At 44.2% G+C, this 26,071-nt stretch overlaps 1 protein-coding gene across 1 annotated transcript in view; it reads right to left on the minus strand.

The window, feature by feature from the left end:
* The window catches only part of LOC120024760 (vacuolar protein sorting-associated protein 13C-like), a 55,304-nt gene that overhangs the window by 13,990 nt on the left and 15,243 nt on the right, over positions 1 to 26,071 (minus strand). Inside the window, exon 4 of the mRNA XM_038969046.1 lies at positions 12,354 to 12,449. Within this exon, the coding sequence (XP_038824974.1) occupies positions 12,354 to 12,449 (96 nt within the window). The remainder of the gene's footprint in view (positions 1 to 12,353; positions 12,450 to 26,071) is intronic.

A 26,071-nucleotide genomic window follows, 5' to 3' on the forward strand; every position in this document is an offset into this window, starting at 1 on the left:
TTCTGAGGAGGCCCATTGTTCTATTCACTATGACATACATCCTCTAGGTTCTGAGGAGGCCCATTGTTCTATTCACTATGACATACATCCTCTAGGTTCTGAGGAGGCCCATTGTTCTATTCACTATGACATACATCCTCTAGGTTCTGAGGAGGCCCATTGTTCTATTCACTATGACATACATCCTCTAGGTTCTGAGGAGGCTCAACTGAGTCACAAATTCACAGGTAACAGATTTCAATCCAGTAGCTATTTGTTGCTTTTTTCAGGTTTTTGCTCTCAAAGTGACACTTTATTTTATAGAAAAATAGAATGTTCTAAGTTTATAACAATGCTTAAACCACATCGGGAGACCACTTTTGACTTCTGGGAAAATCAAAGTTTTTTTATTTTAAATTCAAGTGTGCAGGCACCTAATACTGTTGTTTGGTTAGTGGGGTTTCTGTAGCGCACTTGAGATGGAGTATGCAAAACAAAATGGCTACCGGATTGATGCAAATAATCATGATATCATTCTGCCAGGTGGGAAGAGGCTTATTTGTATCTAGTTAACCTTTAATTGAGAAGGTTTTTGGGAAAGCCTTTCCATCATCCAGAAGACGGTTCGGTCCATTATTAGCATCGCTATATTTTTCCTCCTCCTTAATTGTTTGAAACTTGGACAAAATCCCACAATAGAAACGCAAAGCCAGGCCTCCTGAGTGGCGCAGTGGTCTAAGGCACAGCATCGCAGTGCTAGCTGTTCCACTAGAGACTCTGGGTTCGAGTCCAGGCTCCTGTCGCCGCCCGCCGTGACCGCGAGACCCATTGGGGCGGCGCACAATTGGTCCAGCGTCGACCGGGTTTGGCCGGCAGGGATGCCCTTGTACCATCGCGCACTAGCGACTCCTGTGGCGGGCCGGGCGCACGCTGACACGGTCGCCAGGTGTACGGTGTTTCCTCCGATACATTGGTGCGGCTGACTTCCGGGTTAAGTGGGCATTGTGTCAAGAAGCAGTGCGGCTTGGTTGGGTTGTGTTTCGGAGGACGCACAGCTCTCGACCTTCGCCTCTCCCGAGTCCGTACGGGAGTTGCAGCGATGAGACAAGACATGACATTGATAATCCCAGTCATATTATCAACCCATGATAGTTGTTGATAATCCCAGTCATATTAACAACCCATGATAGTTGTTGATAATCCCAGTCATATTAACAACCCATGATAGTTGTTGATAATCCCAGTCATATTAGCATCCCATGATAGTTGTTGATAATCCCAGTCATATTAACAACCCATGATAGTTGTTGATAATCCCAGTCATATTAACAACCCATGATAGTTGTTGATAATCCCAGTCATATTAGTTGTTGATAATCCCAGTCATATTAGTTGTTGATAATCCCAGTCATATTAACAACCCATGATAGTTGTTGATAATCCCAGTCATATTAACAACCCATGATAGTTGTTGATAATCCCAGTCATATTAGCAACCCATGATAGTTGTTGATAATCCCAGTCATATTAGCATCCCATGATAGTTGTTGATAATCCCAGTCATATTAGTTGTTGATAATCCCAGTCATATTAGTTGTTGATAATCCCAGTCATATTAGCAACCCATGATAGTTGTTGATAATCCCAGTCATATTAGCATCCCATGATAGTTGTTGATAATCCCAGTCATATTAGTTGTTGATAATCCCAGTCATATTAGTTGTTGATAATCCCAGTCATATTAGTTGTTGATAATCCCAGTCATATTAACAACCCATGATAGTTGTTGATAATCCCAGTCATATTAACAACCCATGATAGTTGTTGATAATCCCAGTCATATTAGTTGTTGATAATCCCAGTCATATTAGTTGTTGATAATCCCAGTCATATTAGTTGTTGATAATCCCAGTCATATTAACAACCCGTGATAGTTGTTGCATCTTTAGATCTCCCCTCGTTCTATACTCTAACAGATGTTTCCATCTCTGTCCATGAAACCGTGTTTTCCCGGCTAAATGCATTCTGGAACATGTGCGTGTAGTCCTACCGCCGTGTGCACTTCGCTGTGCATAAAATGTGAATAAATAATAGTTTAGCAGCATTTTAAGATAAAACATTCTGATGTGTTTCATCAGACGTATTAATTGATACAGTGTTTACCTCCACTACGCTACTTTGAAATGTCAATGTGGAGGCTATATACAGGGGGTACCAGTACAGTCAAATGTGGAGGCTATATACAGGGTATTACGGTACAGAGTCAATGTGGAGGCTATATACAGGGTATTACGGTACAGAGTCAATGTGGAGGCTATATACAGGGTATTACGGTACAGAGTCAATGTGGAGGCTATATACAGGGTATTACGGTACAGAGTCAATGTGGAGGCTATATACAGGGGGTACCAGTACAGTCAAATGTGGAGGCTATATACAGGGTATTACGGTACAGAGTCAATGTGGAGGCTATATACAGGGTATTACGGTACAGAGTCAATGTGGAGGCTATATACAGGGTATTACGGTACAGAGTCAATGTGGAGGCTATATACAGGGTATTACGGTACAGAGTCAATGTGGAGGCTATATACAGGGGGTACCAGTACAGTCAAATGTGGAGGCTATATACAGGGGGTACCGGTACAGAGTCAATGTGGAGGCTATATACAGGGGTACCGGTACAGAGTCAATGTGGAGGCTATATACAGGGGGTACTGGTACAGAGTCAATGTGGAGGCTATATACAGGGGGTACCGGTACAGAGTCAATGTGGAGGCTATATACAGGGGGTACCGGTACAGAGTCAATGTGGAGGCTATATACAGGGTATTACGGTACAGAGTCAATGTGGAGGCTATATACAGGGGGTACCGGTACAGTCAAATGTGGAGGCTATATACAGGGTATTACGGTACAGAGTCAATGTGGAGGCTATATACAGGGTATTACGGTACAGAGTCAATGTGGAGGCTATATACAGGGTATTACGGTACAGAGTCAATGTGGAGGCTATATACAGGGTATTACGGTACAGAGTCAATGTGGAGGCTATATACAGGGTATTACGGTACAGAGTCAATGTGGAGGCTATATACAGGGGGTACCAGTACAGTCAAATGTGGAGGCTATATACAGGGTATTACGGTACAGAGTCAATGTGGAGGCTATATACAGGTTATTACGGTACAGAGTCAATGTGGAGGCTATATACAGGGTATTACGGTACAGAGTCAATGTGGAGGCTATATACAGGGTATTACGGTACAGAGTCAATGTGGAGGCTATATACAGGGGGTACCAGTACAGTCAAATGTGGAGGCTATATACAGGGGGTACCGGTACAGAGTCAATGTGGAGGCTATATACAGGGGTACCGGTACAGAGTCAATGTGGAGGCTATATACAGGGGGTACTGGTACAGAGTCAATGTGGAGGCTATATACAGGGGGTACTGGTACAGAGTCAATGTGGAGGCTATATACAGGGGGTACCGGTACAGAGTCAATGTGGAGGCTATATACAGGGTATTACGGTATAGAGTCAATGTACATGTAGGTTGAGTTATTATTGAATGTAGAGCTGTTAAAGTGGCTATGCACAGATTATAACAGAGAGTAGTAGGGGGGGGGGGGGGGGGGGGGGGGGGGGGGGGGTGCAAATAGTTTAGGTAGCCATTTGATTAGCTGTTCAGGAGTCTTATGGCTTGGGGGTAGAAGCTGTTTAGAAGCCTCTCGGACCTAGACTTGGCGCTCCGGTACCGCTTGCCGTGCGCTAGCAGAGAGACAAGTCTATGACTAGAGTGGCTGGAGTCTTTGACGATTTTTAGGGCCTTCCTCTGACGCCGCCTGGTATAGAGGTCCTGGATGGTAGGAAGCTGGATGGCACTACATGGTCAAAAGTATGTGGACACCCCTTCAAATTTGTGGATTTGGCTATTTCAGCCACCCTTCGGTGCTGACAGGTGTATAAAATCGAGCACACAGCCATGCAATCTCCATAGGTAAACAATGGCAGTAGAATGGCCTTACTGAAGAGCTCAGTGACTTTCAACATGGCACCGTCATAGGATACCACCTTTGCAACAAGTCTGTTCATCAAATTTCTACCCTGCTAGAGCTGCACCGTTCAACTGCAAGTGCTGTTATTGTGAAGTGGAAACGTCTAGGAGCAACAACGGCTCAGCCGTGAAGTGGTAGGCCACACAAGCTCACAGAACAGGACCGCTGAGTGCTGATGCACGTAGCGCGTAAAAATTGTCTGTCCTCGGTTGCAACACTCCACTACAGAGTTCCAAACTGCCTCTGGAAGCAATGTCAGCAGAAGAACTGTTCATCGGGAGCTTCATGAAATGGGTTTCCATGGCCGAGCAGCAGCACACAAGCCTAAGATCACCATGTGCAATGCCAAGCGTCGGCTGGAGTGGTGTAAAGCTCGGCGCCATTGGACTCTGGAGCAGTGGAAACGATGAATCACGCTTCACCATCTGCCAGTCCAACGGACTAATCTGGGTTTGGCAGATGCCAGGAGAACGCTACCTGCCCGATTGCATAGTGCCAACTGTAAAGTTTGGTGGAGGAGGAATAATGGTCTGGGGCTGTTTTTCATCGTTCGGGCCCCTTAGTTCCAGTGAAGGGAAATCTTAGCTCTACAGCAAACAATTACATTATAGACGATTCTATGCTTCCAACTTTGTGGCAACAGTTTGGTGAAGGCCCTTTTCTGTTTCAGCATGACAATGCTCCCATGCACAAAGCGAGGTCCATAGAGAAATGGTTTGTTGAAATTGGTGTGAAAGAACATGACAGGCCTGCACAGAGCCCTGACCTCATCGAACCACTTTGGGATGAATTGGAACGCCGACTGTGAGCCAGGCCTAATCGCCGAACATCAGTGCCCGATATCACTAATGCTCTTGTGGCTGAATGGAAGCAAGTCCCTGCAGCAATGTTCCAACATCTAGTTGAAAGCCTTCCCAGAAGAGTGGAGGCTGTTATAGCAGCAATGTTCCAACATCTAGTGGAAAGCCTTCCCAGAAGAGTGGAGGCTGTTATAGCAGCAATGTTCCAACATCTAGTGGAAAGCCTTCCCAGAAGAGTGGAGGCTGTTATAGCAGCAATGTTCCAACATCTAGTGGAAAGCCTTCCCAGAAGAGTGGAGGCTGTTATAGCAGCAATGTTCCAACATCTAGTGGAAAGCCTTCCCAGAAGAGTGGAGGCTGTTATAGCAGCAATGTTCCAACATCTAGTGGAAAGCCTTCCCAGAAGAGTGGAGGCTGTTATAGCAGCAATGTTCCAACATCTAGTGGAAAGCCTTCCCAGAAGAGTGGAGGCTGTTATAGCAGCAATGTTCCAACATCTAGTGGAAAGCCTTACCAGAAGAGTGGAGGCTGTTATAGCAGCAATGTTCCAACATCTAGTGGAAAGCCTTCCCAGAAGAGTGGAGGCTGTTATAGCAGCAAAAGGGGGGGACCAACTCCATATTAATGCCCATGATTTTGGAATGAGATGTAGTGTACACCAGTATGGATCCACTTAACGGTATGGATTTTTACAATACGGTCTATAAAATGTATTTTGATACAGTGCTAAATAAATGAAACATTCTAGAAATTGGACTACTTTACTGTCAGTGTTGTCCTAGTTTGGTTTGAGTAGAAAACAATCAGAATGGAGAAAGCCCATTAAAACCCATTAGGATTTATATGTTGCCATCCAGGTGACACCTCATGAAGCTGGGAAAGAGAGAGGAAAATAATGAACAGAAGAGAGAGATGGGGTGAGAGACAGAGAGACAGAGACAAAGAGAGAGAGAGACAGAGAGAGAGAGAGAGAGGGGAGAGAGAGAGACAGTGTAATAGAAAGAGAAAAGGAGAGGGGGATTAGAGGAGAAAGCGAGATACAGGGAGAAAGAGAGAGGAGGGAGGGATAAAAGAGAGAGAGAGGGGGTGAAAGAAGAGGGAGGATAAAGAGGTAGAGAGAGAGAGGGGGAGAGAGAGAGAGACAGAGAGAGGGAGACCGAGAGAGAGACAGAGAGAGGGAGAGACAGAGAGAGAGAGAGAGAAAGGAGAGGGGGATACCTTGTCAGTTGTACAACTGAATGCATGCAACCGAAATGTGTCTTCTGCATTTAACCCAACCCCCTCTGAATCAGAGAGGTGTGGGGGGCTCGGGAGGCACAGAGAGGAGAGAGACAGAGGGGGATTAGAGAATAGAGATAGATAGAAAAGAGAGACAGAGAGAGAGAGAGAGAGAGAGAGAGAGAGAGAGAGAGAGAGAGAGAGAGAGAGAGAGAGAGAGATAGAAGAGAGAGAATGAGGGAGAAAGAGAGAGGAGGGGTGAAAGAAGGGGAGGGAGAGAGAAGGAGGAAGAGAGAAGGAGGGAGAGAGAAGGAGGGAGAGAGAAGGAAGGAGAGGATTAGAGAGAAAAAACTGCCAGACATTAATGCATTGATTTATCTCATAGAATAATATTTTTTAGATATTCTAAACAAGTTGACAGCCAATGGGATATTTTCTAATGAGTTCAGTGACCATTGTCCCGTTGCCTGCATAAGAGAGCCCTAATTATCGCTCAAGTATTATTACAAAGAGAAATGTTCTGAATTTTAATGAGCACATTTTTTGGTCTGAGCTGCGGTTGAGTGATGGGTGGGTTGTGTCAACTTTCTCTGACTCGGATCAGGCCCTTAATTGTTTTATTTCCCTGTTTAACTCTGTTTGCAGATAAACATGCGCCATACAAAAAGCTAAGGGTAAAAGATAGATCTAATCCTTGGTTCACGCATGAACTGTCTGAGAAAGAAATGTAGCTTGGGCTAAGGCTAGACTGACTGACTGATTCTCCATCTGATTGGCAGTACTCCAGACATTTGAGAAATGTGTCCATCTCTGGTTAGAAAATAAAAATCAACCAATTTCTTGAATTGTGTATCAGAGAGGCGTGGTAATCCAGCCAGCTTATTGAAATCTTTAAAACAAAACTCCACCACCCTCGTTGCCCCAGCAGGGTTTTATACAGCCTCTGGTCCCATTCTAGACTAAACGGAAATGTGTGGTGCTTTTAATAACCATTTTGCTTCAGCTGCCCACCTGTCTGAAAGGATAGTCTCTGAAAATGCATCCGATTCCACTAGAGGGAGTCCTTTAGTCACCTCAGAACAGACTGTACAGAACGATGCAGTAACAGACTCACAGACTTTATTTCCATTTCAACCATTTGATGTCTATGATGTATTAAGGGTTTTTGATAAAGATTGATGTTAAACAATCAAAAAGAGGCTGATTCACTTGATCCCTTCTTACTGCAGCTGTCTGCGCCACTTATGGCAGAACCACTGACCCATATTGTGTTTCTTGGCCGTCTTAAACAAATCTACTTTGTAACATACGTGGTTCTGGGCTTTAAATCCTTCTGACTGAGATAACTACCATGGTTCTGGGCTTTAAATCCTTCTGACTTAGATAACTACCATGGTTCTGGGCTTTAAATCCTTCTGACTGAGATAACTACCATGGTTCTGGGCTTTAAATCCTTCTGACTGAGATAACTAACATGGTTCTGGGCTTTAAATCCTTCTGACTTAGATAACTACCATGGTTCTGGGCATTAAATCCTTCTGACTGAGATAACTACCATGGTTCTGGGCATTAAATCCTTCTGACTGAGATAACTAACATGGTTCTGGGCTTTAAATCCTTCTGACTTAGATAACTACCATGGTTCTGGGCTTTAAATCCTTCTGACTGAGATAACTACCATGGTTCTGGGCTTTAAATCCTTCTGACTGAGATAACTAACATGGTTCTGGGCTTTAAATCCTTCTGACTTAGATAACTACCATGGTTCTGGGCATTAAATCCTTCTGACTGAGATAACTACCATGGTTCTGGGCATTAAATCCTTCTGACTGAGATAACTAACATGGTTCTGGGCTTTAAATCCTTCTGACTTAGATAACTAACATGGTTCTGGGCTTTAGATCCTTCTGACAACTACCATGGTTCTGGGATTTAAATCATTCTAACTTAGATAACTACCATGGTTCTGGGCTTTAGATCCTTCTAACTTAGATAACTACCATGGTTCTGGGCTTTAAATCCTTCTGACTTAGATAACTAACATGGTTCTGGGATTAAAAAAAGAAAAGAAGACTCCAGTACTGTCAGATATAGCGTTAAAATGTATTACATTTTCAGTTTGCATCCCAATATGTCCTCGTCCGACATAAAGGAGATCCTTCTGACTTAGATAACTACCATCCAATTTCCAAATGATCTTGCCTTTCCAAAGTTTTAGAATCCCTGGCCAACTCTCCGCTAAGAACTTTAACTTCTCACTCTATTTTTAAAATGTGCACCAGTCTGGTTTTAGACCCGGACATAGCACCGTATCAGCTGCTACTCTCCTTTTAGATGACACCAGTCTGGTTATAGACCCGGACATAGCACCGTATCAGCTGCTACTCTCCTTTTAGATGACACCAGTCTGGTTTTAGACCCGGACATAGCACCGTATCAGCTGCTACTCTCCTTTTAGATGACACCAGTCTGGTTTTAGACCCGGACATAGCACCGTATCAGCTGCTACTCTCCTTTTAGATGACACCAGTCTGGTTATAGACCCGGACATAGCACCGTATCAGCTGCTACTCTCCTTTTAGATGACACCAGTCTGGTTTTAGACCCGGACATAGCACCGTATCAGCTGCTACTCTCCTTTTAGATGACACCAGTCTGGTTTTAGACCCGGACATAGCACCGTATCAGCTGCTACTCTCCTTTTAGATGACACCAGTCTGGTTTTAGACCCGGACATAGCACCGTATCAGCTGCTACTCTCCTTTTAGATGACACCAGTCTGGTTATAGACCCGGACATAGCACCGTATCAGCTGCTACTCTCCTTTTAGATGACACCAGTCTGGTTTTAGACCCGGACATAGCACCGTATCAGCTGCTACTCTCCTTTTAGATGACACCAGTCTGGTTTTAGACCCGGACATAGCACCGTATCAGCTGCTACTCTCCTTTTAGATGACACCAGTCTGGTTTTAGACCCGGACATAGCACCGTATCAGCTGCTACTCTCCTTTTAGATGACACCAGTCTGGTTTTAGACCCGGACATAGCACCGTATCAGCTGCTACTCTCCTTTTAGATGACACCAGTCTGGTTTTAGACCCGGACATAGCACCGTATCAGCTGCTACTCTCCTTTTAGATGACACCAGTCTGGTTTTAGACCCGGACATAGCACCGTATCAGCTGCTACTCTCCTTTTAGATGACACCAGTCTGGTTATAGACCCGGACATAGCACCGTATCAGCTGCTACTCTCCTTTTAGATGACACCAGTCTGGTTTTAGACCCGGACATAGCACCGTATCAGCTGCTACTCTCCTTTTAGATGACACCAGTCTGGTTTTAGACCCGGACATAGCACCGTATCAGCTGCTACTCTCCTTTTAGATGACACCAGTCTGGTTTTAGACCCGGACATAGCACCGTATCAGCTGCTACTCTCCTTTTAGATGACACCAGTCTGGTTTTAGACCCGGACATAGCACCGTATCAGCTGCTACTCTCCTTTTAGATGACACCAGTCTGGTTATAGACCCGGACATAGCACCGTATCAGCTGCTACTCTCCTTTTAGATGACACCAGTCTGGTTTTAGACCCGGACATAGCACCGTATCAGCTGCTACTCTCCTTTTAGATGACACCAGTCTGGTTTTAGACCCGGACATAGCACCGTATCAGCTGCTACTCTCCTTTTAGATGACACCAGTCTGGTTTTAGACCCGGACATAGCACCGTATCAGCTGCTACTCTCCTTTTAGATGACACCAGTCTGGTTATAGACCCGGACATAGCACCGTATCAGCTGCTACTCTCCTTTTAGATGACACCAGTCTGGTTTTAGACCCGGACATAGCACCGTATCAGCTGCTACTCTCCTTTTAGATGACACCAGTCTGGTTATAGACCCGGACATAGCACCGTATCAGCTGCTACTCTCCTTTTAGATGACACCAGTCTGGTTTTAGACCCGGACATAGCACCGTATCAGCTGCTACTCTCCTTTTAGATGACACCAGTCTGGTTTTAGACCCGGACATAGCACCGTATCAGCTGCTACTCTCCTTTTAGATGACACCAGTCTGGTTTTAGACCCGGACATAGCACCGTATCAGCTGCTACTCTCCTTTTAGATGACACCAGTCTGGTTTTAGACCCGGACATAGCACCGTATCAGCTGCTACTCTCCTTTTAGATGACACCAGTCTGGTTATAGACCCGGACATAGCACCGTATCAGCTGCTACTCTCCTTTTAGATGACACCAGTCTGGTTTTAGACCCGGACATAGCACCGTATCAGCTGCTACTCTCCTTTTAGATGACACCAGTCTGGTTTTAGACCCGGACATAGCACCGTATCAGCTGCTACTCTCCTTTTAGATGACACCAGTCTGGTTTTAGACCCGGACATAGCACCGTATCAGCTGCTACTCTCCTTTTAGATGACACCAGTCTGGTTATAGACCCGGACATAGCACCGTATCAGCTGCTACTCTCCTTTTAGATGACACCAGTCTGGTTTTAGACCCGGACATAGCACCGTATCAGCTGCTACTCTCCTTTTAGATGACACCAGTCTGGTTTTAGACCCGGACATAGCACCGTATCAGCTGCTACTCTCCTTTTAGATGACACCAGTCTGGTTTTAGACCCGGACATAGCACCGTATCAGCTGCGACCGTCCGTTTAGATGATGTGTTAAATATGCATCACAGCATCCTGTACCAAAAAAGGTTGGCTGGTCCTCATTAAAAGTCATGTGGAACATTTCATTTCTCCCTTTTTGTTTACAAATCTCTCATGTTTCTTGAGGCATATCTTTATGCAAAAAAAACACATATGCTGATTGTTATTTTTCATGACTCAAAACAAGACACATGAAAAAAAAACATGAGAAACGTTTAAAACTTGCAGAAAGAAGACTTGTGTTTCAGACGGAAGTATAGAAGCAAAACACTAGTATAGACCCCTTAACAAACCAAGGATGTAAAACACTACCTGTCTGTTAGTAGATTAGAGCTGGTAATGGAAGTATAGACCCCTTAACAAACCAAGGATGTAAAACACTACCTGTCTGTTAGTAGATTAGAGCTGGTGTTTAATGGAAGTCTACAAATCAGAGGGACAGATAAAGACTAACGGATATACAGGTACCATATAACTGTCATTGTGTCAGTATCCGACTTAACTATTCATTTGATTTTGTAGACAAAAGTAAATCAAAAATGCGTTCTGAAGACAAAAACCTTGCCATCAAAACAGGTCCCCCCAAAAAAAACAGTCTGGAGAAGCTCAGAAGATTCCAGAATAAAACCACAATACAAACCATTGTAATACTACACACGACAGTACCAGTGTTAAATCATCAAGCTGAAACCACTAGCGGTATAGTCTGGTTCAGGGGAGATACTGGTCGTGCAGGCTTTTATTCTAGCCCATCACTACTGATTTAAATAAATCACATGAAGGTATTTCAGTCTGGGCCATGATTCGCTGATTCGGTCGTGTTACTGCAGGGCTGGAACGAAAGCCTGCACACCCAGAAGCTCTCTAGGACAGGAGTTGGAGAACCCAGTGTTAAACAAAGGAGAAAGAATACATCCACAGACTACAGAGAGAGAGAGAGACTTGATTGGTCTCAGTCCACCACCCTGAACCCAGACTGGAGGATCCTCTTACCATTGTATGGACATGTACGTAACTGAGACACAGCTGAAACACAGATAGCGCCATTGAAATATAGCTTCCTAAGGAGCTTTGCTGGCTGGAGGCCACAGTAACTCATTATAGTACAGGACAGTATTACAGTGGCATAAGCGTGTACAGGACAATATTACAGTGTCATAACAGTCCACAGGACAGTATTACAGTGTCACAAGTCTTATAAATCGAGTGTTACAAATCTCAAAGAGTGTTGTTATGAATCAATTCATGAGACTGGCATGTACTAGGGCTAGATGTAGGCCAACACTGAATCATTTAAAATCATTTGGAATCATTTATAATCATTTATAATCATTTATAATCATTTATAATCATTTATAATCATTTATAATCATTTATAATCATTTAGAATCATTTATAATCATTTAGAATCATTTGGAATCATTTGGAATCATTTGGAATCATTTGGAATTATTTGTATTCATTTATAATCATTTGGAATCATTTATAATCATTTATAATCACTTGGAATCACTTGGAATCATTTGGAATCATTTGGAATCATTTGGAATCATTTGGAATCATTTGGAGCCACAGAACAGAAAGATAGAGGGTATAAAAGGTTCCTTACTTGCTCCAGGAACCACCAGCAGATACAGACCATCTAACGTTGCAACTACAGCGTCACTGTACAAGTTCTTCCAAGGGATCTTCAACGTCAGCTTTCCTGAAAAACAACAAGATCCTCAAGTCAACGGGAAGTCAACGGGTAGTCAACGGGAAGTCAACGGGTAGTCAACGGGTAGTCAACGGGTAGTCAACGGGTAGTCAACGGGTAGTCAACGGGTAGTCAACGGGTAGTCAACGGGAAGTCAACGGGAAGTCAACGGGAAGTCAACGGGAAGTCAAGAGGATGCAATATCATCTGAGTTGTTTAATAACCTTACCTCATGGTATTCTGTATTGTCTAACTACAATATCATCTGAGTTATTTAATAACCTTACCTCATGGTATTCTGTATTGTCTAACTACAATAACATCTGAGTTATTTAATAACCTTACCTCATGGTATTCTGTATTGTCTAACTACAATAACATCTGAGTTATTTAATAACCTTACCTCATGGTATTCTGTATTGTCTAACTACAATATCATCTGAGTTATTTAATAACCTTACCTCATGGTATTCTGTATTGTCTAACTACAATAACATCTGAGTTATTTAATAACCTTACCTCATGGTATTCTGTATTGTCTAACTACAATATCATCTGAGTTATTTAACAGTCTTACCTCATGGTATTCTGTATTGTCTAACTACAATATCATCTGAGTTATTTAACAGTCTTACCTCATGGTATTCTGTATTGTCTAACTACAATATCATCTGAGTTATTTAACAGTCTTACCTCATGGTATTCTGTAGACTTGTCTAACTACAACCTATGCTATCTGATATACTGGTCTACCATATAAAGCTCGACTCAATTAATTCACGGTGGTTGTCGTTTGATTAGGTTGAGCCTTTGTGCTTCTGATCTATTGAATCTATGTCGTCTAAACCAAGAATAGTTGGCCCCATTTTTCTGTCTGAGCATCTTTTCCTTCCTAAAAACCCCGTTCAGTTCTCACGACACCGTCTTTCAGATGACAACCTACATAACAGCTGTGAAACAGACATTACCATCCGCACAGTGTCTGATGAACAGACTGACTAGACACCTTTTGAATGGCATCAAAAATCACTTTGCTGCGACTTGGGGGCGAAAACCTGAATAAAAAAAATATGTTTTATTAATTCCATTTACCGATAAAAAGCCCGACATTTTATTTTATTTATTTAACTAGGCAAGTCAGTTAAGAACAAAATGCACCTGTTGGATTTAGTTGGGGCCTAATTCAATGTGGGGCTAACACTGTGCTGCTGGTAATGAATCAAATAAACTTCAAAACATCTATTCATTAAAAATGGCAAAAACAGCTGTCACGTTCCTGACCTGTTTTTGTTAGTTTTGTATGTGTTAGTTGGTCAGGACGTGAGTTTGGGTGGGCAGTCTATGTTTTCTGTTTCTATGTTGGTTAATGGGTACCTAATATGGCTCTCAATTAGAGGCAGGTGTTTTTCATTTCCTCTGATTGAGAGTCATATTTAGGTAGGTGTTTTCACACTGTTTGTTGTGGGTGGTTGTCTCCTGTGTCTGTGTCTATGTTACACCATACGGGACTGTTTCGTGCGTTCGTCATTTTGTGTAGTCATTTTCCTGTTCGTGAGTTCTTCGTGTTTCATGTAAGTTCGTCGTCCAGGTCTGTCTACTCCGTTTGTTGTTTTTGTTAGTTTATAGTGAAGTTCGTGTTTTCGTCTTTTGCTTTAAATAAATCATATCATTATGTATTCACAACCCGCTGCATCTTGGTCGAATCACTACTCCTCCTCTTCGTATGAAGAGGAGGAGGAACACCGTTACAACAGCATCTATTTTCTATCAGGACTTATTAACTGTAGAGATAGGGGGGATTATTTATTTTGTATAAAGTTACAAAATCACAATATTATTTTGTTCCATTATTATATCATTACTTTGACTCAAAGTATCTATTTTAGTCCTAGGTATTGTTAGCTAGCGCTACCGGAGTCATAAAGCTTTTTTACTTCCTATAGCTTGGTCTCCATCTTCTTTTTACACTGAAGAAAAATATCTACGCAACATGTAAAGTGTTGGTCCCATGAAATGATCCCAGAAATGTTTCATACGCATAAAAAAAGCGTATTTCTCTCAAATGTTGTTGCACAAATTAGTTTATATCCCTGTTAGTGAGCATTTCTCCTTTGCCAAGATAATCCATACACCTGACAGGTGTGGCATATCAAGAAGCTGATTAAACAGCATGTTCAATACACAAGTGCACCTTGTGCTGGGGACAATAAAAGGCCACTCTAAAATGTTAATAATGTTTTTTATAATAACATAGTACATGCGATTGATTTTAAGAAATGTGGCTTAATTAATTTGATTAATATTATGGTGTTTCTATTCCGAGAAAGACGAAACCCTCATGGTTTCCGTTAGGATGGAATGGAAAATATGGCGCTGTACAACGTGACGGTCGGGAGTAGACTACAGCATAAGAGGACCGGAGGATTCTAATCTAATATCGAAGGGGTATAACATTTACACACCCTAAATGTAGTGTAACCAATACTAAATTTTGCCTATGGTAGGCCTACAGTATATCTAAAAAAAAAAGTTTTTTCCAATGACGTGACTCTCCGCAAATAATTACATTCAGAGGATTGGAGGATTCTATATTAATATCCAAAGGGCATTTTCCGTTAGGATCTGTGAGAATATCTAAGAGGCTTTTATATAATTCTAAATTAATTAATTAATTAATAATCACTTTGTTTAAAATCTCTTAAGGATCCGGCCCTTTAAAAAAATGTTTTGCCTAAAATCTACATACCCAGAAGGTTTTTAGTTTTTCTTGGAATAGAAACACCATAATATTAATCAAATTAATTAAGTACCAATTAAAAGTTTGGACACACTCACTCATTCCAGGATTATTCTTTATTTTGACTATTTTCTACATTGTAGAATAATAGTGAAGATATCAAATCTATGAAAAAACACATTTTGGAATCAGTTAAGAACAAATTCTTATTTACAATGACAGCCTACTCCTTTCTCCCCATCGGGGGAATTGAACCCTGGTCTCCCGCGGTCCCGCATTCTCTAGTACAGCCATTATTGAAGGTACTTGAGGTCACAGACATGGCCTGCTCTCCCTTATGTAAGGAATTAGACACTTTCCCATGTTTACTACAGTATGTACTATAGGCTATGTTTACTTGTCAGACTGCACAGTAGCCTAACAAACAAATGCAGGTGGCTTATATCTTCAGAATGCTTTATTATCCAAATGTAAAAGCATATACTGCTTTCGTTAATAAAATAATTATTAAAATACTCTTTCTAAATGCAGATGTTGATTTCGTTATGGATCCATAACGAATTATTATGGTAATAAATATCACTGATTTACAGAAATATCGGAAGAAATTGTTGCTTACTGGTTAAATACTTTTCAAAACACACTTGGTCACGTTGTACAGCGTCATTATGGCTATTAGCAGGGCTGTATTTTGGACTTTATAAATATTATTTTGACCTTTATTCAGATTACAATCACTCACTGTGTTTTTACATTTTTTTAAACGTAATAATCTCCAAAATATCAGTCTCTGCCCGTCTCACAGTGTTGTTAAACCTCTGGGCGGCGTGGACAGTTTCCCCAGTAGAGATATGAAGCATTTTAGGATTGTAGTAGTTTCTCTAATGTCATAAAAGGATTATCAGAGAAAGTGTCAGGTGAGGTCAGGAAAGACACTCGTCACCATAGACACAACTAGTTCTTAGAAGTAAAGGGAGAAAGCCCCTCGGACCACAGTCATTTGACTGGAACACTCATGGCCGAGGTACACCCAATATGGCCGCTGGTCAGCTCCACCCACCACGACCAGTTTCCTGGAATGGGGAAATCTCCGTTCTAGTCATTCTATGGGACAGAGAATCTACTCACAGCATGTCTCCCATTAGCGTCCATTAACATCTCCTCAATACACAACATTAGACCTCTGTCTGGGGAGGTGGAGGCGGGGACAAAGCCAAGGGCAGAGTTGAACAGTCTCTCAGAGTAGCCTATTTAGGTCATTTAATCTATAGGATCTAGTACGGGCCTGGGCTCCATACATTACTCACGTGATGTTTAAAAATGAGCCAAAAGGCTAAATCTATCCTAAAGTTAATACACAGGACCTGGAACAAGACTGCTTAATGTTAAACAACAACGGCTATAAGGGTTCTGATGCAGTGAGGATACAGCCTCTGTTGAGGATACAGCCTCTGTTGGGGTTTGTTTACAGAGAGAAAAGATGTGTTCTCATCACACACCGTCTCATCCAGAATGAGAGAAATGACCTCTGTTCTTCACATCTAGTTTACAGAGTAACCTGTTAGCTAGCTCTGTTCCTCACATCTAGTTTACAGGGTAACCTGTTAACTAGCTCTATTCTTCACATCTAGTTTACAGGGTAGAGTAACCTGTTAACTAGCTCTATTCTTCACATCTAGTTTACAGGGTAACCTGTTAACTAGCTCTATTCTTCACATCTAGTTTACAGGGTAACCTGTTAACTAGCTCTATTCTTCACATCTAGTTTACAGAGTAACCTGTTAACTAGCTCTATTCTTCACATCTAGTTTACAGGGTAGAGTAACCTGTTAACTAGCTCTATTCTACACATCTAGTTTACAGGGTAGAGTAACCTGTTAACTAGCTCTATTCTTCACATCTAGTTTACAGGGTAGAGTAACCTGTTAACTAGCTCTATTCTACACATCTAGTTTACAGGGTAGAGTAACCTGTTAACTAGCTCTATTCTTCACAACTAGTTTACAGGGTAGAGTAACCTGTTAACTAGCTCTATTCTTCACAACTAGTTTACAGGGTAGAGTAACCTGTTAACTAGCTCTATTCTTCACAACTAGTTTACAGGGTAGAGTAACCTGTTAACTAGCTCTATTCTTCACAACTAGTTTACAGGGTAGAGTAACCTGTTAACTAGCTCTATTCTTCACAACTAGTTTACAGGGTAGAGTAACCTGTTAACTAGCTCTATTCTTCACAACTAGTTTACAGGGTAGAGTAACCTGTTAACTAGCTCTATTCTTCACAACTAGTTTACAGGGTAGAGTAACCTGTTAACTAGCTCTATTCTTCACAACTAGTTTACAGGGTAGAGTAACCTGTTAACTAGCTCTATTCTTCACAACTAGTTTACAGGGTAGAGTAACCTGTTAACTAGCTCTATTCTTCACAACTAGTTTACAGGGTAGGGTAACCTGTTAACCTCTACCGACCACCAAACCCGGATCCGGGATCCCCCCCAGCATAATTGCTGACTAGCATAGCCTAGCCTAAAGTTACAGGGATATCATAAAAAAAATTGTTCATGAAATCACAAGTCCAAGACACCAAATGAAAGATACAGATCTTGTGATTCAAGCCGTCATCTCTGATTTGTAAAATGTTTTACAGGGAAGACACAATATGTAAATCTATTAGCTAACCACTGTTAGCAAAAGACAACAATTTTTTTACTCCACCATTTTCTTACTGCATCAGTAGCTATCACCAATTCGGCCAAATAAAGATATTGATAGCCACTAACCAAGAAAAAACCTCATCAGATGACAGTCTGATAACATATTTATTGTATAGGATAGGTTTTGTTAGAAAAATGTGCATATTTCAGGTATAACTCATAGTTTACAATTGCACCCACCATCACAACTCGACTAGAAAAAATACAGAGAGCAACGTGTCTTACCTAATTACTAATCATAAAACATTTCTTAAAAATACACAGCTCACAGCAATGGAAGACACAGATCTTGTGAATTCAGACAATATTTCAGATGTTCTAAGTGTTTTACAGCGAAAACACAATAAATCGTTATATTAGCATACCACATGTGCAAACGTTACCAGAGCATCGATTCAAGCCAAAGAGAGCGATAACGTAATCATCGCCAAAATATATTAATTTTTTCACTAACCTTCTCAGAATTCTTCCGATGACACTCCTGTAACATCATATTACAACATACATATAGAGTTTGTTCGAAAATGTGCATATTTAGCCACCAAAATCATGGTTAGACAATGACAAAAGTAGCCCAGCTGGTCAGAAAATGTCGTGCGCCATATTAGACAGTGATCTTGTCTCATGAAAAACTATTCATAAACTTGACTAAAAAAATATAAGTTGGACAGCTATCGAAAGACAAATTAGTTCTTAATGCAATCGCTGAATTACATTTCTAAAATTATCCTTACTGTGCAATACAGGGTTCGCCAAGCGAAGCTATACAAAACAAAATGGCGGAATATGCGTTTAAATTTTTTCGACAGAACAACGATTTATCATCTTAAATATTTCTTACTATGAGGTGATCTTCCATCAGAATCTTGGGCAATGTATCCTTTCTTGGGTCTAATCTTCTTTTGGTCGAAAGATGTCCTCTTGTCCGTCGAAATGCCCACTAACGTTCGACCGGGACCCCGAAACGTGCCCATCGCTTCAAAGTGCAACACAAAGAAATTCCTCAAAATCGCACTAAACGGATATAAATTGCTATAAAACGGTTCAAATTAACTACCTTATGATGTTTTTAACAACTATACCGAGTAAAAACATGACCGGAGAAATATTACTGGCTAAACAACCATTTGGAAGGAGGCAAGTCCGATGTCCATCTTGCGTCAGGCGCAGCCAGGGAAAGAATGCTAACTCCACGTTTTGGTGTTTTATAGTGGCTCTGATTGCGCAATCGACTCCATTCAAAGCGTCATCACGTACTGACATCCAGAGGAAGACGTAGGCAGTGTCTGTTTCTCCATAGCATTTACAGCGACTTTAAAACTGACCTGGGACCAGGGGCCAACATTTCTAAAATCTCAATCCCTATCAGGAAAAGTGCTGTAGAACGAGTTCTGTTTCACTTAGAGACAAAATTCCAACGGCTATAGAAACTAGAGAGTGTTTTCTATCCAATAATAATAATAATATGCATATTGTACGAGCAAGAATTGAGTAGGAAGCCGTTTAATCTGGAGCCCGATTTATGCTAAGTCGAAACAGCACCCCCTATATTGACAAGAAGGTAACCTGTTAACTAGCTCTATTCTTCACAACTAGTTTACAGGGTAGAGTAACCTGTTAACTAGCTCTATTCTTCACAACTAGTTTACAGGGTAGAGTAACCTGTTAACTAGCTCTATTCTTCACAACTAGTTTACAGGGTAGAGTAACCTGTTAACTAGCTCTATTCTTCACAACTAGTTTACAGGGTAGAGTAACCTGTTAACTAGCTCTATTCTTCACAACTAGTTTACAGGGTAGAGTTGTGCAACACCTGTTTGTTTGTGTGGGAACATATTCAGACACAAAGATGAACTCAGAACGCCACAGCTGGTACCAGAACGCCACAGCTGGTACCAGAACGCCACAGCTGGTACCAGAACGCCACAGCTGGTACCAGAACGCCACAGCTGGTACTAGAACGCCACAGCTGGTACCAGAACGCCACAGCTAACAAACAAACAAAGAGGTATTGCCCCTGTTCTGTCCATCCACGAGACATACTGCTAGAGGTGTTGGACCCTGTTCTGTCCATCCACGAGACATACTGCTAGAGGTGTTGGACCCTGTTCTGTCCATCCACGAGACATACTGCTAGAGGTGTTGGACCCTGTTCTGTCCATCCACGAGACATACTGCTAGAGGTGTTGCACCCTGTTCTGTCCATCCACGAGACATACTGCTAGAGGTGTTGGACCCTGTTCTGTCCATTCACGAGACATACTGCTAGAGGTGTTGCACCCTGTTCTGTCCATCCACGAGACATACTGCTAGAGGTGATGGACCCTGTTCTGTCCATCCACGAGACATACTGCTAGAGGTGTTGGACCCTGTTCTGTCCATCCACGAGACATACTGCTAGAGGTGTTGGACCCTGTTCTGTCCATCCACCAGACATACTGCTAGAGGTGTTGGACCCTGTTCTGTCCATCCACCAGACATACTGCTAGAGGTGTTGGACCCTGTTCTGTCCATCCACCAGACATACTGCTAGAGGTGTTGGACCCTGTTCTGTCCATCCACCAGACATACTGCTAGAGGTGTTGGACCCTGTTCTGTCCATCCACGAGACATACTGCTAGAGGTGTTGGACCCTGTTCTGTCCATCCACGAGACATACTGCTAGAGGTGTTGGACCCTGTTCTGGTCATCCATGAGACATACTGCTAGAGGTGTTGGACCCTGTTCTGTCCATCCACGAGACATACTGCTAGAGGTGTTGGACCCTGTTCTGGTCATCCACGAGACATACTGCTAGAGGTGTTGGACCCTGTTCTGTCCATCCACGAGACATACTGCTAGAGGTGTTGGACCCTGTTCTGTCCATCCACGAGACATACTGCTAGAGGTGTTGGACCCTGTTCTGTCCATCCACGAGACATACTGCTAGAGGTGTTGGACCCTGTTCTGTCTATCCACGAGACATACTGCTAGAGGTGTTGCTCTGTTCTGTCCATCCACGAGACATACTGCTAGAGGTGATGGACCCTGTTCTGTCCATCCACGAGACATACTGCTAGAGGTGTTGGACCCTGTTCTGTCCATCCACGAGACATACTGCTAGAGGTGTTGGACCCTGTTCTGTCCATCCACGAGACATACTGCTAGAGGTGTTGGACCCTGTTCTGTCCATCCACGAGACATACTGCTAGAGGTGTTGGACCCTGTTCTGTCCATCCACGAGACATACTGCTAGAGGTGTTGGACCCTGTTCTGTCCATCCACGAGACATACTGCTAGAGGTGTTGGACCCTGTTCTGTCCATCCACGAGACATACTGCTAGAGGTGTTGGACCCTGTTCTGTCCATCCACGAGACATACTGCTAGAGGTGTTGGACCCTGTTCTGTCCATCCACGAGACATACTGCTAGAGGTGTTGGACCCTGTTCTGTCCATCCACGAGACATACTGCTAGAGGTGTTGGACCCTGTTCTGTCTATCCACGAGACATACTGCTAGAGGTGTTGCTCTGTTCTGTCCATCCACGAGACATACTGCTAGAGGTGATGGACCCTGTTCTGTCCATCCACGAGACATACTGCTAGAGGTGTTGGACCCTGTTCTGTCCATCCACGAGACATACTGCTAGAGGTGTTGAACCCTGTTCTGTCCATCCACGAGACATACTGCTAGAGGTGTTGGACCCTGTTCTGTCCATCCACGAGACATACTGCTAGAGGTGTTGACCCCTGTTCTGTCCATCCACGAGACATACTGCTAGAGGTGATGGACCATGTTCTGTCCATCCACGAGACATACTGCTAGAGGTGTTGGACCCTGTTCTGTCCATCCACGAGACATACTGCTAGAGGTGTTGGACCCTGTTCTGTCCATCCACGAGACATACTGCTAGAGGTGTTGGACCCTGTTCTGTCCATCCACGAGACATACTGCTAGAGGTGTTGGACCCTGTTCTGTCCATCCACGAGACATACTGCTAGAGGTATTGACCCTGTTCTGTCCATCCACGAGACATACTGCTAGAGGTGTTGACCCCTGTTCTGTCCATCCACGAGACATACTGCTAGAGGTGTTGGACCCTGTTCTGTCCATCCACGAGACATACTGCTAGAGGTGTTGGACCCTGGTCTGTCCATCCACGAGACATACTGCTAGAGGTGTTGGACCCTGTTCTGTCCATCCACGAGACATACTGCTAGAGGTGTTGGACCCTGTTCTGTCCATCCACGAGACATACTGCTAGAGGTGTTGGACCCTGTTCTGTCCATCCACGAGACATACTGCTAGAGGTGTTGGACCCTGTTCTGTCCATCCACGAGACATACTGCTAGAGGTGATGGACCCTGTTCTGTCCATCCACGAGACATACTGCTAGAGGTGATGGACCTTGTTCTGTCCATCCACGAGACATACTGCCCTGTTCTGTCCATCCACGAGACATACTGCTAGAGGTGTTGGACCCTGTTCTGTCCATCCACGAGACATACTGCTAGAGGTGTTGACCCTGTTCTGTCCATCCACGAGACATACTGCTAGAGGTGTTGGACCCTGTTCTGTCCATCCACGAGACATACTGCTAGAGGTGTTGGACCCTGTTCTGTCCATCCACGAGACATACTGCTAGAGGTGTTGGACCCTGTTCTGTCCATCCACGAGACATACTGCTAGAGGTGTTGACCCCTGTTCTGTCCATCCACGAGACATACTGCTAGAGGTGTTGACCCCTGTTCTGTCCATCCACGAGACATACTGCTAGAGGTGTTGGACCCTGTTCTGTCCATCCACGAGACATACTGCTAGAGGTGTTGGACCCTGTTCTGTCCATCCACGAGACATACTGCTAGAGGTGTTGGACCCTGTTCTGTCCATCCACGAGTCATACTGCTAGAGGTGTTGGACCCTGTTCTGTCCATCCACGAGACATACTGCTAGAGGTGTTGGACCCTGTTCTGTCCATCCACGAGACATACTGCTAGAGGTGTTGGACCCTGTTCTGTCCATCCACGAGACATACTGCTAGAGGTGTTGGACCCTGTTCTGTCCATCCACGAGACATACTGCTAGAGGTGTTGGACCCTGTTCTGTCCATCCACGAGACATACTGCTAGAGGTGTTGGACCCTGTTCTGTCCATCCACGAGACATACTGCTAGAGGTGTTGGACCCTGTTCTGTCCATCCACGAGACATACTGCTAGAGGTGTTGGACCCTGTTCTGTCCATCCACGAGACATACTGCTAGAGGTGTTGACCCCTGTTCTGTCCATCCACGAGACATACTGCTAGAGGTGTTGGACCCTGTTCTGTCCATCCACGAGACATACTGCTAGAGGTGATGACCCCTGTTCTGTCCATCCACGAGACATACTGCTAGAGGTGTTGGACCCTGTTCTGTCCATCTACGAGACATACTGCTAGAGGTGTTGGACCCTGTTCTGTCCATCCACGAGACATACTGCTAGAGGTGATGACCCCTGTTCTGTCCATCCACGAGACATACTGCTAGAGGTATTGACCCCTGTACTGTCCATCCACGAGACATACTGCTAGAGGTGTTGGACCCTGTTCTGTCCATCCACGAGACATACTGCTAGAGGTGTTGGACCCTGTTCTGTCCATCCACGAGACATACTGCTAGAGGTGTTGGACCCTGTTCTGTCCATCCACGAGACATACTGCTAGAGGTGTTGGACCCTGTTCTGTCCATCCACGAGACATACTGCTAGAGGTGTTGGACCCTGTTCTGTCCATCCACGAGACATACTGCTAGAGGTGTTGGACCCTGTTCTGTCCATCCACGAGACATACTGCTAGAGGTGTTGGACCCTGTTCTGTCCATCCACGAGACATACTGCTAGAGGTGTTGGACCCTGTTCTGTCCATCCACGAGACATACTGCTAGAGGTGTTGGACCCTGTTCTGTCCATCCACGAGACATACTGCTAGAGGTGTTGGACCCTGTTCTGTCCATCCACGAGACATACTGCTAGAGGTGTTGGACCCTGTTCTGTCCATCCACGAGACATACTGCTAGAGGTGTTGGACCCTGTTCTGTCCATCCACGAGACATACTGCTAGAGGTGTTGGACCCTGTTCTGTCCATCCACGAGACATACTGCTAGAGGTGTTGGACCCTGTTCTGTCCATCCACGAGACATACTGCTAGAGGTGTTGGACCCTGTTCTGTCCATCCACGAGACATACTGCTAGAGGTGTTGGACCCTGTTCTGTCCATCCAAGAGACATACTGCTAGAGGTGTTGGACCCTGTTCTGTCCATCCACGAGACATACTGCTAGAGGTGTTGGACCCTGTTCTGTCCATCCACGAGACATACTGCTAGAGGTGTTGGACCCTGTTCTGTCCATCCACGAGACATACTGCTAGAGGTGTTGGGCTCTGTTCTGTCCATCCACGAGACATACTGCTAGAGGTGTTGGACCCCTGTTCTGTCCATCCACGAGACATACTGCTAGAGGTGTTGACCCCTGTTCTGTCCATCCACGAGACATACTGCTAGAGGTGTTGACCCTGTTCTGTCCATCCACGAGACATACTGCTAGAGGTGTTGGACCCTGTTCTGTCCATCCACGAGACATACTGCTAGAGGTGTTGGACCCTGTTCTGTCCATCCACGAGACATACTGCTAGAGGTGTTGGACCCTGTTCTGTCCATCCACGAGACATACTGCTAGAGGTGTTGGACCCTGTTCTGTCCATCCACGAGACATACTGCTAGAGGTGTTGGACCCTGTTCTGTCCATCCACGAGACATACTGCTAGAGGTGTTGGACCCTGTTCTGTCCATCCACGAGACATACTGCTAGAGGTGTTGGACCCTGTTCTGTCCATCCACGAGACATACTGCTAGAGGTGTTGGACCCTGTTCTGTCCATCCACGAGACATACTGCTAGAGGTGTTGGACCCTGTTCTGTCCATCCACGAGACATACTGCTAGAGGTGTTGGACCCTGTTCTGTCCATCCACGAGACATACTGCTAGAGGTGTTGGACCCTGTTCTGTCCATCCACGAGACATACTGCTAGAGGTGTTGGACCCTGTTCTGTCCATCCACGAGACATACTGCTAGAGGTGTTGGACCCTGTTCTGTCCATCCACGAGACATACTGCTAGAGGTGTTGGACCCTGTTCTGTCCATCCACGAGACATACTGCTAGAGGTGTTGGACCCTGTTCTGTCCATCCACGAGACATACTGCTAGAGGTGTTGGACCCTGTTCTGTCCATCCACGAGACATACTGCTAGAGGTGTTGGACCCTGTTCTGTCCATCCACGAGACATACTGCTAGAGGTGTTGGACCCTGTTCTGTCCATCCACGAGACATACTGCTAGAGGTGTTGGACCCTGTTCTGTCCATCCACGAGACATACTGCTAGAGGTGTTGGACCCTGTTCTGTCCATCCACGAGACATACTGCTAGAGGTGTTGGACCCTGTTCTGTCCATCCACGAGACATACTGCTAGAGGTGTTGGACCCTGTTCTGTCCATCCACGAGACATACTGCTAGAGGTGTTGGACCCTGTTCTGTCCATCCACGAGACATACTGCTAGAGGTGTTGGACCCTGTTCTGTCCATCCACGAGACATACTGCTAGAGGTGTTGACCCCTGTTCTGTCCATCCACGAGACATACTGCTAGAGGTGTTGGACCCTGTTCTGTCCATCCACGAGACATACTGCTAGAGGTGATGACCCCTGTTCTGTCCATCCACGAGACATACTGCTAGAGGTGTTGGACCCTGTTCTGTCCATCTACGAGACATACTGCTAGAGGTGTTGGACCCTGTTCTGTCCATCCACGAGACATACTGCTAGAGGTGATGACCCCTGTTCTGTCCATCCACGAGACATACTGCTAGAGGTATTGACCCCTGTACTGTCCATCCACGAGACATACTGCTAGAGGTGTTGGACCCTGTTCTGTCCATCCACGAGACATACTGCTAGAGGTGTTGGACCCTGTTCTGTCCATCCACGAGACATACTGCTAGAGGTGTTGGACCCTGTTCTGTCCATCCACGAGACATACTGCTAGAGGTGTTGGACCCTGTTCTGTCCATCCACGAGACATACTGCTAGAGGTGTTGGACCCTGTTCTGTCCATCCACGAGACATACTGCTAGAGGTGTTGGACCCTGTTCTGTCCATCCACGAGACAT

The sequence above is a fragment of the Salvelinus namaycush genome, chromosome 30 (genome assembly GCF_016432855.1).
Source record: "Salvelinus namaycush isolate Seneca chromosome 30, SaNama_1.0, whole genome shotgun sequence".
NCBI lineage: Eukaryota > Metazoa > Chordata > Actinopteri > Salmoniformes > Salmonidae > Salvelinus > Salvelinus namaycush.